Source organism: Balaenoptera physalus (genome assembly GCF_965194825.1).
Source record: "Balaenoptera physalus genome assembly, chromosome: 17".
Classification (NCBI taxonomy): domain Eukaryota; kingdom Metazoa; phylum Chordata; class Mammalia; order Artiodactyla; family Balaenopteridae; genus Balaenoptera; species Balaenoptera physalus.
In genome coordinates this window covers 8,875,107-8,892,270 of record NC_138895.1, presented here as the reverse complement: position 1 = coordinate 8,892,270, position 17,164 = coordinate 8,875,107, and the positions used below count along the sequence as shown (strand labels likewise).

General features: G+C 41.4%; 2 protein-coding genes across 2 annotated transcripts in view; one reads left to right on the top strand and one right to left on the bottom strand.

Annotated features, from left to right (window-relative positions):
- The window catches only part of ASPH (aspartate beta-hydroxylase), a 262,991-nt gene extending 248,895 nt beyond the window's left edge, over positions 1-14,096 (top strand). The window contains exon 27 of the mRNA XM_082433632.1: positions 13,012-14,096. Coding sequence (XP_082289758.1) covers positions 13,012-13,078 — 67 coding nt within the window. The 3' untranslated portion in view covers positions 13,079-14,096. The remainder of the gene's footprint in view (positions 1-13,011) is intronic.
- Positions 1-17,164, bottom strand: part of CLVS1 (clavesin 1) — a 162,212-nt gene that overhangs the window by 26,312 nt on the left and 118,736 nt on the right. The window contains exons 4-5 of the mRNA XM_082433708.1: positions 5,934-6,044; positions 1,293-1,528 (exon numbers count right to left, since the gene is read on the bottom strand). Coding sequence (XP_082289834.1) covers positions 1,293-1,528; positions 5,934-6,044 — 347 coding nt within the window. The remainder of the gene's footprint in view (positions 1-1,292; positions 1,529-5,933; positions 6,045-17,164) is intronic.

The following is a 17,164-nucleotide window of genomic DNA, read 5'->3' as shown; positions in this document are numbered from 1 at the left end:
GCTGAAGTCCTAACCCCTAGGACCTCAGACTGTGACTATATTTGGAGATAGCGTCTTTAAAGAGGTTAATTAAGATAAAATGAGGTGGGCCCTAAGCCAATATGGCTGGTGTCCTTATAAGAAGAGGAGATTAGGATACAGACACGCACGAAGAGACCATGTGAAGACACAGAGGGTAGATGGCCATCTACAAGCCAAGGAGAGAGGCTTCGGAAGGCACCAACCCTGCAGACACCTTGATCTTGGACTTCTAGCCTCCAGAAATATGAGAAAATAAATTTCTATTATTTAAGGCACCTAATCTGTCCTAGTCGATGGGACTTTGTTACAGCAGCCCTATCAAACTAGGCTACACAATACCCGGTATTAGATATTTTCTCTGGATGTGTATAGGTGTGTGTAATATATGGAAAAGAGAATGGAAGGGTCCACCCCGGTCTGATCCCTCCTTTGGGGAGGGGTTTGGATTGGGGAATAGTGATTGAAGGAGTAAAATAAAAGTTTTACTTTTTATACATTTCGTACATTATTTGTACATCAGTTTTTAAAAAACCCTCCTTCATGGCTCTGCACTGAATACAGTATGCAGCGTACTTCCCCACCTGCATCCGACCATCTTTGGAACATTATTCCCCCTCTCACCCCTGACCCTCGCACGCCTATTTGCCACACCACACCAGAATATCCCATCCCTCCACTGCCTCCAGGCCTCTGTCTATCTTGTCTTTTCCTCCTTTTGATTTTCATCCTTCAGAGCCCAGCTCAAACATCACTCGCATTAGAAATTGGTTGCTAGAAGTCTTACTTGGCAGATTTTCCCAGGGCCTTCTTCTCGGTTTTTTTGTTTTTTGTTTTCAATGTCTTTATTCATTTTTGTGCTCCCAGTGCCTCATCAGTGACTATGGCCAAGTAAATGCTCAATAAATGGTTCCAAATGCATCAATGATAGAAACGTTTTCTAGCAGGTTGCTTTTTCATTCAGTGTATGTCAAAGGTCCCACATTTCATTCTGTGTGAGTTAACAGATTCCCTAGAGCCTAGGACTATAATCACGACATGAATGAGGTCCCAGCCTTTTACTGCTTCTTTCATATGATGGGGACAACTGTATTTCTGGGCCAGCCAAGCCCCATTTACGTTCAGTTCTGGTGAAATCAGCTGAGAATGTACTGCAATTTATTTTATTCAAGTTCTGTGCCCGTAAAGGTCTTCAATTACTTAACCCACAATAGGCCCAAATCCAAAACGCCTCTTGACCTCTAACTGGGAGGCTCCGCTGAGCCAGGCCTTACCTCTTCATCGGCTTGGGTGAACTCTCTCTCTCCAGGTTGGAGGACGTGTGTCTCACGTGCATTGCATTATAGGAGGTGTGAGTGTAGTCATTTTCATCGCTGTAGTCAGGACCGAGTAACGTCCGGGCCCAAGTTCCCATGTCATAAGGAGGAAGGGTTCCTCCAAATTCAGACGGCAAAAATTCAGGGTGTATTAGCTGGTGGAGGCTGTTTAAGTTGTTTCCGTGCAGGAAAATCTGGAAAGAAAAAAATAATTAGCAAGAAAAAAAATCCAAAACATATGACCAAGCATTTAATCTAATACACAGTCTAGCAGTGACAAAGTGGATGCACTGCTGGTGATCATGGGGTTTAAAGAGGCATTCAATTTTGTGTCTGTAGCTTAGTCTGCATAAAATGTTAATTTATTGCTCAGAAAAGGGCCTGAATTAATAGTCCTTAAAAATGAAGTTCATGAACAAATTGGGTAGTATTTGGCCATGGCCCAAATTTACACATACGGTCATCTCTTAATTATCCCTGCTGATGAGAAGAGTAGGGATGCAGACCATCCCAAAACCATCCAATCTTGCTTCACACACATCTCCACGTTGCTGTGTTCTCCCCTGGAGTACCCTCCGGACCCTCCTCAACCCTCCCCATCCTTCCCAGGCCTACACCAAGTGGCAACTTCCTTCTCAGTCTGTCCCAGTGGCACCTGCCCACTCTGGTTCTCCCCTCTCCCCCAAATTTGCTCTTCATTGTGTGATGACTTCTAGTTTTTTCTGATTTGTTCATTTATGTCTTGCTTCCCCATAGCAAGAAAAGAATGCTCAGAAAAAGGGACAACGTCTTCTTTCTCTTTTAATACTCTCCTAGCTCCCAGGGTGGTGTGGGCACAAGGAAAAAGCTCAGTCCATTCTTAGTCAGTGGAACTGAAAACTGGGACCTGAGAATTTACCGTGAGATATTTTTGCAACGATTTTCTATTTTTGTCTGGATTTGCCAATACTACCCTCAACAAACAAGTTTGCATCTTCTAAGCACATGATAGATGGTGATGGAAATTAGTCAAGCAGGGGAGAAAACACCCCCAAATAACAACATTTTCAAACAAATCTATAAAGTGGATAAGCCACAAGTTGTTAATTACCATTGCCTGAGATTTAGGAATTGACTCCTGAAAGTTTATCTAAAGTGCATCTGTATAATGACATCGTTTCCCACACTTCTTCATGTTGCAGGCCCAATGCGCATAAATTGTACTCAAATATAGGGCCATCAATTACACACACCCCCCATACTTAACCATGATGAAGTGTAAATGTGATTTTTAAAATACTTTCATATAGTATAATAATATACCATATAAGTATTGTATTATGCTATATACTACATACTACAGGCATCCCTTGTTTATTGTGCCTTATTGCACTTCACGGATATTATGCTTTTTATAAATCGAAGGTTTGTGGCAACCCTACGTCAAGCACATGGCGTCAAGTCTATTGGTGCCATTTTTCTAACAGTGTTTGCTCTCCTCATGTCTCTGGGTCACATTTTGATAATTCTCTCAATATTTCAAACTTTTTCATTATTATTATATTTGTCATGGTGATCTGTGATCAGTGATCTTCGATGTAACTATTACACTTTTTTTGTTGTTTTGTATTTTTAATTAAGGTATGAATTTTTTTTTAATAAGAATTTTACTTTTAAAATTTAATAATTATTAACATTTATAATATATTTATGTTGTTTTGGACAATTGTGCATTAATAACAAATTTAATGATTACCCAACTTAAAAGAAAAATTTTTGATACTTAAAGCATTAGGGTCATGGGTAATCAAAGAGTAATTTAAATTTATGTACATATTTTTGTTGCAAAGAAATGTAACAGGGTGATCGATAAAATGCTTTCCAGTATAAAAAAATGTTATATGAGGCTATGATTCGGTGGGGGAAGTATAATGGAAATACAAGTTCAAGGAGAACAAAAAGAACATGTAAAGTTTCTGACTGTTAATGAGGAATTTGTTTAATAATTTTTTTAACATCTTTATTGGAGTATAATGGCTTTACAATGGTGTGTTAATTTCTGCTGTATAACAAAGTGAATCAGTTATACATATACATATATCCCCATATCTCCTCCCTCTTGCGTCTCCCTCCCACCCTCCCCATCCCACCCCTCTAGGTGGTCACAAAGCACCGAGCTGATCTCCCTGTGCTATGCGGCTGCTTCCCACTAGCTATCTATTTTACCTTTGGTAGTGTATATATGTCCATGACACTCTCTCACTTCGTCCCAGCTTACCCTTCCCCCTCCCCGTGTCCTCAAGTCCATTCTCTATGTCTGCATCTTTATTCCTATCCTGCCCCTAGGTTCTTCAGAACTTTTTTTTTTTTTTAAGATTCCATGTATATGTGTTAGCATACGGTATTTGTTTTTCTCTTTCTGACTTATTTCACTCTGTATGACACACTCTAGGTCCATCCACCTCACTACAAATAACTCAGTTTCGTTTCTTTTTATGGCTGAGTAATATTCCATTGTATATATGTGCCACATCTTCTTTATCCATTCATCTGTCGATGGACACTTAGGTTGCTTCCATGTCCTGGCTATCGTAAATAGACCTGCAATGACCATTGTGGTACATGACTCTTTTTGAATTATGGTTTTCTCAGGGTATATGCCCAGTAGTGGGATTGCTGGGTCATATGGTAGTTCTATTTTTAGTCTTTTAAGGAACCTCCATACTGTTCTCCATAGTGGCTGTATCAATTTACATTCCCACCAACAGTGCAAGAGGTAAGGTATGAACATTTTTTTAGACATAATGCTACTGCACACTTAATAGACTACTTTATCACAATACTCGCCTTTTTGCAGTGGTCTGGAACCAAACACGTGATATCTCCGAGGTGTGCCTGTTTATTATAATGTACTATATAAGTATATAATAAATGCTTGCTACTTTGTTCTGTTGTACTGATTTTAACTTGTGATGTAATGACATCATTTAAAGAGGCAGGGGACGAGAAGCTAAGTGTTAAAATTCTTCACGAGAATACTGTAGCACTTCAGAAAGCAATGTACATTTTCTGACACTGGATTGTTGGCTATGACTGAATTTTAACAAGAATTTTTTTGAAGAAATTCACATATTCTGGCTTTTGCAAAATGTCTCACTGGAGGAATTGTAGTATTTGAAGCATGGAAAAGCTGCAGCAAAATACTGGCCCTGGTACCCACCCACGCAACACTTCCAGTTCTTAGAGGAAAAGGAGCGCTGTTGAAACTGGCCCTCTCTCCGGGGGTCCTGTGGGGTGGAGGAATTCAGCAGGTAGGAGGTGGAATCCCCACCTGTCAGATTCTGTTCTGCACCCAGAGCTCCAGAAACCCCCTTCAATGGCACAGCACAAATGTCGATTGCTTTGTGGGAGGAATTCCCACTGGATCCTTCTTAAGTAAAAAATGAAGCCAGTGGGAAGCATGAAGCCACATTGGGAACAGTCTAGGGCACTTCTCTGCCCTTATCACTGTCGTGAACCCCAGACAGATTGCAGAATGTTCCAGAATGTCTCTGCCTCTTGGGGCTGGTGAATTCTAGTTCCCAGTTCCACACTCATTTGGGGACAGCAGAATTACTCCGTATCCCATACCCTACTGCAGTGTTTCCTAAGGATCTGGAAGCATCTGAGGTCTAGGAGTTAGGAAACCTGCAGAGTGTGTATGGGAGGGTGTCCCTCACATCGTCATTCCCCCCCTGAATACTCAGAGCTCTTCCCCAGCACGGGGTCCCTGGGGCATAGAGCCCTATGTAAGGCGCTGTAAGACTGACCCTGGTTCCCTTAAGAAGTGATGTCCCTGAGCCAGGTGATAGCTGAAATCGGAAAGCTTACAAGAAAAGAGAGCTAAATGGGAAAGAGAAATTGGTGTCATGGAGTCTCTACTACATGAATAGCTTTATGCTATTTGTCTCATTAAATTACTCCAACCACTCTGTGATGTGGGTGTTAGTTTTTCCATTTTATAAATGAAGAAACTGAGATTCCGAGTGGTTAAATAATGTTCAGTTTCTCAGCTAATCAGAATGCCGTGAAAAAATACCCAGCTCTGGTGGAAGAGGCTGGCTTCCCAAATGTCATCAGCTGATGCAATCAAGATTCTAAAAGCCTTCTTCCTACGAGCTCTATAATTTCCAAAGAAGAATGCTTTCCCAGTCTCAAAGGTGATGGAGCTGGCAGCTATGACCCAAGAGCCATGGGGAAAAATACAAATCATCAGTATTCTTCGTAGCAATAATATATTCACAGGACAAAATGCTAGCTCTTAAAATATTCCATGAACAGGAAGCTGCTTGACCCCATATTTCCCACAAGCATTTACAGTAAAAGGGGCATCTGTTATTTGCATGCCTTCAATGCTTCCTTTGGTTTGTCACCCGGACTGTAAAATAACTCAGTTCTACTAAATTACTGATTAAATCCAGGCCATTTGCAAACTCCAGCTGAGGCTCAAATGCTCAGGGACTACAGAAAAGCAGGAAAAAACACAATGAAAAATACAGAGAGAGGGAGAGAGAGAGAGAGAGAGGACAGGCTTCATAATTGTGCCTCCAAATCCCCCCTTTGGGTTTTTGTTTTCATTACCCGTTTCCTGGTCTTGTCTTTAAGGAATGGCTTGATGAGTGTGTACAGGGCATGAATGTACCAGGGCTGGTTGACAAAATGGACTCCTCCGAAGCGGGCAGGAAAGCTGTCCTGGGTGGAAAGAAAGAAACGCACACCAATCAGTGTACATCACAGGTTAGACGGGCCCAGCAGGACCGCCACCTAGAGCAGCCTGCTTCTTCTCTCAGACTGAAGCACTCACCAGCTAGCGGAGGGAGAGACAGGAAACACTCTTACTTCCCAGCTGTTACGGTCTCCTCTGTTCCCCTTGCCTCCCTCTTCCCCTGTAGCTCCACAGCTGAGAAATCATACATCAGGCCTGTCTTTTCCAAGTCACAATTGTATGACCTCTGACATGACACCAGAGCATTTGCAGCCGAGATAGTGAAGGAGCTGGGATTCTTCGTAGTGTCAGGGCACCAAGGCTTCAGTTCCCATGAGCCCTACAAGATGGTTCTCTTTACCCTTTACCCTCATTCTCTGCTCTCCGGCTCCAGCCCTCTCCACTGGGTGATCATGGCAATAACTCAACTTTCTGGGTAGGAAGGGGTTGGAAAAGGATTTCAAAGGCTCTTCAGAGATGGAGCTCTCTGAAATCCTCCGAAGTCTGACAGCATCCAACATCTGTGGCTCCTTTTCACAGATTTCAGAACTGGCTCCTTACTTCAACCTGGGATCCACACAGTAGGTCCCAGGGACAGACATTTGCTCATTGATGGGCTAGTTGATTCCCCTAATTGAGGTCCTCCTTTTCTGCAGGTGAACACATTTTGTAAATATCAGGAAATAAGAGCACTTAAAAAAATGCTTTCAATTTTAGAATCCAGCTCAGGGCATAAGCTTACACTTGCTGAGAGGCTGCTCTGCTTGTCCACAGAACAAGGGACCTTGACCATAAAACCTGAGCTAGTCCCACAGCACCAGGTCCTGAGTTCCTGATATAGGACTTCCGAAGATTGTGTTCGTGTGGTTAATGGCATGAAAAAAGAAGGAACATCTAATGCAATTCGAATTGCCAAGTGTGCTGGCAATCAATTTCATTGCGACAAACATCTTTGTAGAATGTTAGCAAGATGGGATGAAAGCAGAAGGAGCCTGGTTATCTGAGCTAACAGTTCAGGCCACTAGCTGCTCCTTGCCGTGTATGAAATGCCCTGCCTGGGTCTTTTTTAGTCACAAAGAATGAGGGTTATTAACTTTTTTCAGAACCCTTTGAGTCTATAAGCTCCATGGGCACCTTCTACATTGAGACCTAGTTTCCAGTGTAAGTACGTGGACCTGTGCTTAAAGGTCGACCTTTAAAAAATTTAACAATAATTTTGCCTCTATCTAGACATTTCACAGAGTACAAAGGAATTAAATATTTTGAAGGTTAAACTAGACAATTTCAGTAAGAGGTCTTTGCTTTGAGGGGTATGTATTTTTTCTTTTGTTTATTCTATTTTTTAAAAAACTTAATGAAACCACCAAGTAAGGGTGGAGAGACCGTTTATACCAGTTTGCACATTTGTCATAATCTCTCACTATTCCAAATGTAAATTTAGAAAAGTAGAAGTTCTTAGTAAGGTTTTCTTTTCTCTTTCAGGTACAGTTTGGGATCTAAAAATTCTTTGGTTTCTTAAAAAGAAAGACCTTTCCCAGAAGGTTTTCCTTTGCAATGAGCACTAAGCAATAACCTTAGTCTTTTGGGGCCTTTTGAACTTGTTATCCAGAACTAAAAATAACTGTAATTCATTGTCTTACAAGCTAAATGTGGGTTCTGGGGCTGTAGAAGGAGAAAAAGAGCAAAGGGTTTATCTGTAAACTAGGGCTTTACTATCCTTTTCAATAGGACCAATAAGAGGGTTTTTTATTTCTATTGAGAGTCTATTATATAATATATTTCTAGGTTGGTCAAGTGGGAGAAAACCCTGTAAATCGTACTGCAGAGGCACTAGGTAAAATCTCAAAGAAAACATTAACCTTTACAAAATATATAGAGACTCCTAATTTTTGTCTATGGAATCTCAGTCCTCAAAGACAGCGGCACTGTCTTCGATTTGTGCCAGAAGAGATTGAAAGAAAAAACACAGGGCTGAGACCCATCAGTTGTCTGTGGCTTGGCCCTGGCTTTGAGTCTGCCATCTTGAAGGCATGGGATCTTATCGATCTCATTCAGGTCGGCAAACAAATATGTGCAGATAAACACATGTAACAAGGCTCTCCTGTGTAATAAGGGCAATGTGCACATGGTACGGTTATCCTCGAATGAGCCTGACTGCATTATTAATTACGGAGTGTGTGTGTGTGTGTGTGTGTGTGGGGGTGGGTGGGTGGGTGTATTGTGCAAAGGGAAGGATGAGGGAAGGGAAAATTAGAAAACAGAGCACTCTTTTAAGCAATGCCCATCGTTCTTGGTCGTTTTGCCTGATCTCATTAGCAAACCACAGATAAATGGGAAGCTGTCTGTCACACAAATGTCTCCCAGGACCCCAAAGGGGTCCACCGCCCTCACGAAGGTGCATTTCTTAGGGGCTGGAGCAGACCTATCTCAAGATGGTAAACCTTGATTCCATGAGAGTGTGACATTTTGTTTTTCAGAGTTCTTGGTGACTAAAGAGTATGCTCCAAAAACATACCCCAGGTTCAAGAAAGCGGCATTAATTTGTGTGTATTTCATGCATTTATCAATAAAAATATAATTTAATTTTGAATTATAAACATAGTCAAATCATAAAAATTATCTTTTCCCCAGTTTATTGTAAATTAATTTATTTCCTTATTACAAAAAATGTACCCATTCTAGAAGAGTACAAAATTGATTTAAAAAATTATTTGAAAAATTAGAAAATACAAAAAGATAAGAAAGAAGAAAAGAAGAAACACCTACCATCCTATTGCGAAAGACTATGTTACTTGCTATGTTGTATCATTCAGGACAGGCTACGTTATGTTATAGTAACACACAACCCCTGCTTTTTATCATTTAAAATTGTAAAGATTTATTTCTCGTTCACACAAAATGTCCTTGCAGCGTTGGCAGGAGCCGGGCTTGATTTGCTCTCAGCCAGGGATGTAGCCTCGCCGTCTGGAACAGGGCTGCCACAGCTGAGGGAAACAGCATGGGGAATCACACCTTAGCTCTTAAGGTTGGCTGCCAGAAGTGACATGCTTCATCTGTCACATTTTACAGGCCAAACACGTGGCTGACTTCTAGGGCGTCAGGAAGTATAATTCTACCATGTGGCTGGTAAAGAAAAGACCAAAAGTGTCGGTGAACAGCACTAATGATTACCCAAGCTCTCCTTTCCTTCTTCCCTTCCCTTCATTTCCTTTATTCCCTCCTTTTCTTCCTTCTTTCCTTTCTAAATGGGATCATGTTTTTTACATTGGACTTGATGTTTTTACATTGGACAACTGATGGCCTGCTTGATACTGGTGAAATAATATCAAATAATACAAGGTAGAGTTTACAGAGGAGAGGGGAAAACAGAAAATTGCCTTTATGTAATGACTGGTTTACTGTCTTTAATTCCTCACTGAACAATCATTTCAGACCTTGCACCTCTTCAATTCAGCACATACTTCTGAGTGTCGACTACAGGACAAACACTGGATTATATTCTTTAAAGCACTTGGCAGAAATGGCCATCGCCACGGCCTTCTGGTACTTTGATTCCTTCTCCCTCCTTCTCTACCTGAGCTCTACTCACGCCCTAAGCTGCTGAGGTCAGGTTTGTGTTCCTTGGTGTCCTTTTTTAAAATTTACAGTCATGCTTCTTTAATATTTTTCTTTGGAATAGTGGTGACACAAGAGGTAGCTTGGAGTGCTAACATCGCTATAATCAATCCTTCCTCTAACCCCCAAGTCACACAAATACATGTTCACACTAGATAATCTAGCAAACATATCTTCCAAACTAGTCCCCGAGGCATTCTAACTCCACATTCAAAGAGTGCTACCTCTAAATCCCTCCTAAATGGAATACTGGCTCAATGATTGACCTGAAAATCTGAAGCTAGGATCCCCTCTTTGCTCTCTGAATACTCAGAGAAGGCTATTCTCATCCATCTGCCTTATTTTCCTACACCAGATAAAAATCAGAGCATTCAAGGGTTATTAAAATAAAGATCTGATACCAGAGAGTGTAGGAAGTAGGGAGGAGATATGGGGATATATGTATATGTATAGCTGATTCACTTTGTTATAAAGCAGAAACTAACACACCATTGTAAAGCAATTATACTCCAATAAAGATGTTAAAAAAAAATGAATGAAGGAGGAGCCAGTGACGAAGAGAGTGGTGGGGTAATAAGAAATAGGTCTGAACATGCGGGAAAAATATTTCTTTTAAGAAATTGGGAAAGCCAGTTGAGTGGGATAAATCAACTAGGAAAGAGAGGGAGATAGAAGAGGTTCTACTGTACATTCTATTGTTCAGAAATGTAACTGTGGAATGAGTATTGGAGATGGGACTTTATTGTGGAATATAAGAGGGTGAACCAAAGTCACAGCATCATGGACGTGGCATGACTCTTTCAGAGCCGTGCAAGGTACCTGGGCTTAGGACTGAGGCTAATTAAAGAATCAAGGTCGGCTCCCTAGAAGGAATACCCAGGGAGAAGATAACTGTTAACGCCCTGCGAGACTGATAAATGGGTAACAAGAGAGAGCCTTGTGGTGATGAAGATGTTCTGTAACTTGACTCTGCTGATGTCAGTATTCTGGCTGTGCTATTGCTCTGTAGTTTTGCAAGATGCTACCAGTGGAGGAAGCTGAATAAAGGTTGTACGGAATCGCTCTGTATTTTCTCCTACAACTGCGTGTGAGTCTACAGTTATCTCAAAATAAAATCAAAGCATATGATTACTGTGAATATTTCAAAACTCCCTAATAGGAGTAGCCATTTTTTTAAGTATAGTAGAAGCTTTCCTAAGGCTAATCTTTTCTGCCTTATGTGAAGTGTTAGACAAAGAATGCCAAGGTAAATGGTAAGGCACAAGATACACTGCAGGACATTCTAAGGGGCTCGTCTCTCTTTTCTTTGGGAGTCTTGGGCAGCATTAAGTGACCCTTGCAGTCCATTAGAAATATCCTTCATTTTTAAATGGGCACTACATTTGCACTTCATTTTCACACTGGCACTATTCAAGCATCACTCAGCTGCCTTTTCTTGTGTTTGATCAAGATTTAGGAGCAACATGGTAGAGCCAAAACTATTTCCTCTCTCTTTCCTTGACAATCAGTTACAGATGTTACTGGTGGCAGTTGGCCGAGTTTCCTGCTGGATAATAAAGCACTTACTAGTGATATTCGCTAAGTTTGTAAGCCTGCAGGCAAACATACTTCCAACAGGGTTCAAGACACACCTGACCTCAAAATCACATTGCCTGGCAAAGCTTGGGGAGCTCTGCTCAATCTGGCTGTCTCTAACTCCCATCCTTCCTCACTTCTTCTACTGCTTTTATGTGGAAACCGGAGCAGGACCACTCAAATTCACAGATACTATGCCCTCCCCCCATCTATTAAGATTCCTCTGAAAACCAAAGGCAAAGAAGGAAAGAGAGAGAGGATGAGTACATGAGCTGTCTTTTAGACCGTCTGCCTTCTTCCCTGTGGTGACTCTGAGTGTCTTTCAGGACCTTGGTTGAAGGCCTCCATTCATTCACCGAACTGCATGTATGTAAGTCTGAAGGCAACACGAGGACACAAGCATGATGTTAGGATTTGGTTCATGTCCTACTAATGACACCCATTTCCCACATCAAAGCAGACAGTTAAAAACATTTTCAGCAGCATAAATGGGCTTCCCTGATGCAAGAGAGCCTTCTAAAAATGCTATATTTCATGGTGATGGGTTTCTATTACACCACATGGTACTCATTAGTGTGAAAGTCACATATCCACCTATTTGCAAGGAAATGGAGAGCTTATGCAATAACAGTTGCACACCAAATGCTTTACATACGTCAGTAGCAAGCATGAGAGAGAAAAGAGCATGCTTATTCGGACGCCGCTGGGAGATAGCTCCAGCTGATTACGGGCTATGGATTTTCTTTGAATATACGCTCCTGGAAGGCATCATTGATTTCTGAGAAGCTGTACCAACCCAGTGTTCTCTTGAGGGTAGGAAGGGCTTGGGCTTTTTATGCAGGTTCAGATCAGGGCATGCTAAAGGATGAAATTTTTTTTATCTGCAGATCCTAGAACTGTTATAATGCTTTGGCAATTCTCCTAAACAGAGTAAGCAAAACTGGCTTTCTGTCAAACCGGTCCAGACGAGCAGATCAAACTCAGAATCTTGCCTGGCTACAACCTAAACAATGTTCCTTGATGATATTTTTCATATTCCATTCTGGCCAACAGTTCACCATGCAGTTATTGAGCTCATCGTATGAGTGAAATGCAGGGGTGCAGGGGTACCGGACACGCACTTCTGTGTCCAGTCCGTTCATTGTCCGGTGGGAGAGACAGGGAAACTGTGATGCTTCGTTTGAGAGAAAGACACAGATCAGAGTTTAGCCTCTGTGGTTTATGGCAGTTTCTTAGAGCAGAGCTAATAAACAGCATAGATAACCGGAGGTGGAGATCAGGGAAAGCTGAACATGCTGCAGAGGCCAAATAAGAAAGCCTTCTATAAAGGAGCTATCCAAAGATTTGGTGATTAATAAATACACGTGACTATGTTGGAGAGTCTTCAAGGGTTTATTTGTCACCAGGAGACCCTAAATTTTTCCTAGCCTCACTGTTTACTAAGAATGAGCTTACAGATAATCTCTATTTAAAAATTTTTTTAAAAAAATTAAAAGGAAGGAAGGAGGAAGGACAGGAGGGAAAGAGATCAAAAAAGGAAGGGAGGGAGGGAGGGAGGAAGGACGGAAGGGAAAGAGATCAAAAACCATCTATCTCATGGTGCGTGCCTGTCAAATTTTTGCCGAGACAACAGAAAATGTGACTGTAAACTTAAAGAGTATCTTGATTACCCTGATATCTGCCTCACACCTGGTAGGAAAGTCTATAGAGCAAGAAAACCAACTGTTTTTTGTTTGTTTTTTTTTTTTACTTCCTACTTAATAGAGCGCCAAATAGGAGAACTGCATTCTTCCTGGGCTCTGGCAATCTCACTGCTGGCCAGGCAAGGTGACCAAGGAGGTGACTGTCCTCAAGGAGGTGACCGCTGTTGGGAGGAGAGAAGAGGTAGACTGCAAGTCCATCCAGCCTGGTCACTCTGAGTCATCAGAGCTGAGCTCAAGCAAAGAAAATTTAATTTGCCAGAAAAATCACTCCTGCTTCTCTAACCACAGTAACCTATAAAAGGGCTTCTAGTTGACTATGAAATAGCAAATACATTGTGGTAAGTACACAGTACTTCATCTTCAAGTTTCCCTCAGGGGCCTTATGTGGTAAATAGATGATTGTTGCTCATTATTTAAAAGCCAATTAGTGGAGAAATCCAGATTGCTTGAATCACTGATTTGCACAGGAAATCAATGCCGGAAGATACGACGTGCTTCACCCTTTAGTCCTACAGTCACAAAACCATGGTGTGTCTTAGAGAAAGAAGCACGGTCAAAGGAACACAGAGGTCACTCGAAGCAAACCTTCTGGCAAATGTTAAAGTTTTAACCACGAAAATACCTTTGGTCTGTAACTAAGCTCGTAATAAGTAAGTGTAGTAAGATGTTAAAGTCTTAATAGATATAATTTAAGAGAAAACATTAAAGTCAGTAAAGGTAATTTAATAGCTAAGAATTGGGCACTTAGTATCTACCAGGAATTTTTATATATGTTATCTCATATCACACCCAGGACAATCTTATGTAGGTATAATACATGTGTTATAGTATCTATAATATCCCAGTTTTACAGATGAGGAAACATAATCTTACTTAGAGTAGTTAAAAACTTGCTCAAGTTCACACATCAAGTAAGAGACTGAATGAAGTTGAATCCAGACCTGTCAGTTCTTATAGTTGAAGCTCTTATCTCCTACTGTAGGTTCACACAAACTCTATATATATATCAGCAAAATTTGGATTATCGACCATCTTCATGAGGGCTTTAAGGGTGCATATGCTCACTAATTGAGATAAAACAATAAACATTTCAAAGCATAAATCTCAAATCCAAGTTAAAATTTCTTAATCTTGCTTTAGCTGCAAGCGCTTTAGATGACATTTACAAGAGGACTGTCCTCATGGTTTGAAAGTGCTGTCATTTAAAGAGTTACAGTTGTTACTAGAACAGAATGAACAAGTATTCCTAATGAGCACTCTGGAAGTTTTAAAGATCAACTTGAATCTCTCCATACTGGCCCTGTCTTATTAGGGAATATTGTACTTTTATAGCATAGATATAATCATTTTAACATGGCCTCATTCTGTAGGAGATTTGAGTCAGCTGACAGTTTTCTTGTATTTGAGCACAGTTTATTTTCTAATCACTAGATACACATCACTTCTCCATATCAAAAGCTAGCAGTAACCCATCTCCAAAATAAACAGCAGGGAGGATTCTATGAAGACAAACTGCTTCTTCCTCCTAGCAATGGGGTTGGTGGGGCTCACCTGTACCCTGGTCTTCTCCCCTGTCCGGGAACCTGGCTAAACTACACTTCCCAGCCCCCACGTTACGAGATGAGGCATACGACCAAGTTCCGGAGAGCGGAACGTAGGCAGAAGTAAGACTGTAGGTAGACGTAAGATTCACCACTTCCAGACTCAAACAAAATAGATGTGAGTCTCCCATGCTTTTTTTTTCTCTCTTCCACATGGCTGGAAATGAAGAACTCTGCTGCCCTAGAAGATGGGGGAGCCCCAGAAGGCAAGGAGCCCCAGCCTATGAGCCACTTGCTGGAGGAGAGATCCATGCTCAGTGGAGCTGCCTACCAAGGACAGCAGGTAAGAAATAAGCTTTCATTCTCTCAGTAAAACCAAACTCAGCATAGCTTACCCCGCCCTGATGAGCTCGGCCACTACAACAACGGGTAGGGACATCTGGGCTGCTGAAATGACTTGGGAGTTATCAGCTTGTCGATGGTGTTCGCATCCACGTGCTTTGTGAGTGAAGCTAGAGCAGAGACGAGATCTCAGGACTGAGCCCTCAGCTTTGCCATGTTTAAAAGCACAAGTATGAGAAGAATCCAGGACAGATATCTGAAGGGTGGCCAGTCAGCCTCCGGGAAAGAGGACAGTGTCCTGGAGGCTGAGTGAAGGGAGCATTCTCAGACTATCTCAGTATTTTCACAGTTGATGGAGCAGTCGATGGTGCTGAATAAAATAATAGGCTGAATAAAATGCAGGCTGAGAGCTGTCCCCTGAGTGTGGCAATAGGAAGGTCCCTGCCTTCAAGGAACTTACCCTCTATTTGGGAGGGAGGGAGAGATAATAAACAAAAGATAGAGGGGAAAAAAAGCTAGAAGGTGCCACGTTGGAAAATAAACAGGGAAGAAGGCTAGCGAATGTTGAGAAAGGGACCTGAATTTTAAAAGTTGATCAGGGAAGGCCTCACTGAGAAAGTCGCCTCCGAGTGAAGACTCAAGGTGATGCGGGAAGCCAGCCACGTGGCTGCCTGGGGCTAGTATTTCAGGCAAAGGGAACAGGAGCAAAAAGCCAGTGGTGGGAGCATTCTCACCACCTCCACAGAAAGGGATCATGTAAACTAGCATCTCCCAAAATAGGTACTGCACAATATTATTCTGAAGGGTCTCCTCGTACAAAAAGAGGATTCCAAGTGAAACACTGCATTCTTGGCCTTCTCTTAGGAAGTAAAAGAACATATTGGTCTATTTAATTAAAGCCTTTGAAAAGGTCTGGTAGCAAAGAAACCAATTGAACTTTGTTTAACCTTTTGTTTCCTATGCGTTTTACGTCATAAGATCCATTTGGGGGAGGTTATCTATTAACCAAAACTAATATTCTAGAAAATCCACAAGGGAAAATATTGAACTTCCTCACCTCTCTGTGTAAGTCAGAAAGCAATGTACTTCAGGTACTCGGATCGGTCAGACTTGAGTAGGCAGTGTGACAGTTTGAATATTGTCAGATACCATTTTAAAGAAATCTACTATGAAAGTCATATAGTTATAGGGAGAAAACATGTGATTTCAAGATATTACTTTATCTCTTTTTAAAGTTTGAACTGTGCTTTAGTCACCTGAAAATCTGTATTATTCATATTTCACCCAGCTTACCCGTGATCTTTAGAAAGAGACGCCCTGCAACTTCTTGCTGGAACAAAGAACAGAACTGACTCTCCTCCTGAGACATCCGTCTATATTTCCATCCCAATTACTTGATCTCAGGTCTGGGGAAAGAACCACGCCATCCATTAGAGTTTAAATGGTACCTACGTTCGTCTGAGGTTAGGATAGAGCAGAATCTTGCCTTTAAACAGGACCACGTTAAGCACTGATTTGGTGTCCCCTTGAGAGCGGGGCACCAACGGTAGCAGGGCCTGTGGAGACGGCTGACAGGTCATTATGACCTGGGATCCCAGAGAAGAGCCAGGCTGGACCTGAACAAAGCCCCAGTCTCCTTTCACACAGGCAGAGAATACTGCTTTTTACTGCCTAGATATGGTTGCTGCTTTTCTGGATGAAAAAAACAAAAAACACACAATGAACGTGGAGGGCAAATAACTGATCTTGGGGAATTTTTTTCCCTTTCTTTGAAAAACTACCTCATACACTTCTTCTTTAAGCTCATCTGTCTGCCATGTGGAATGGGGCCTATTTTGTCTTGTAACCACTTACTGCACTATCCAAAGGAAATTCTCCCTAAATCCCAACACAAGTACCCAAATGGTGCCATGAAATTTAATGTTTGATTTAAGCATCTTAGAGATCTCATGCATTCATATATTTATGATGTATAAATGCATCCACAAAAGAGTTTTGGCAGTTAGGTAGACTTTACAAGAGTTTTATACACTTATTTATATGTTGCAGTGGCCTAAGTGCTATTTTAAGGGTACAACTTAAAATTCCCAATCAGTTCTCTAATGAATATTGACCATTATAAATACTTGAGTAATTTTTATCATGGACACAGCAGCTTACAGGGACAGTTCTTTTAAAAATGATAGAAATGATCCCAGAGGAACTAAAAGCTCACCAACAGGACGTGTTAGATTCTAAATTCTACCGCTTGTGCTTTTAACTCAGCTATGAGAATCTTCAGGAATTTAAGGGCCAAATGAGAGAAGATTACTCCTGATAAAATTAGGTATT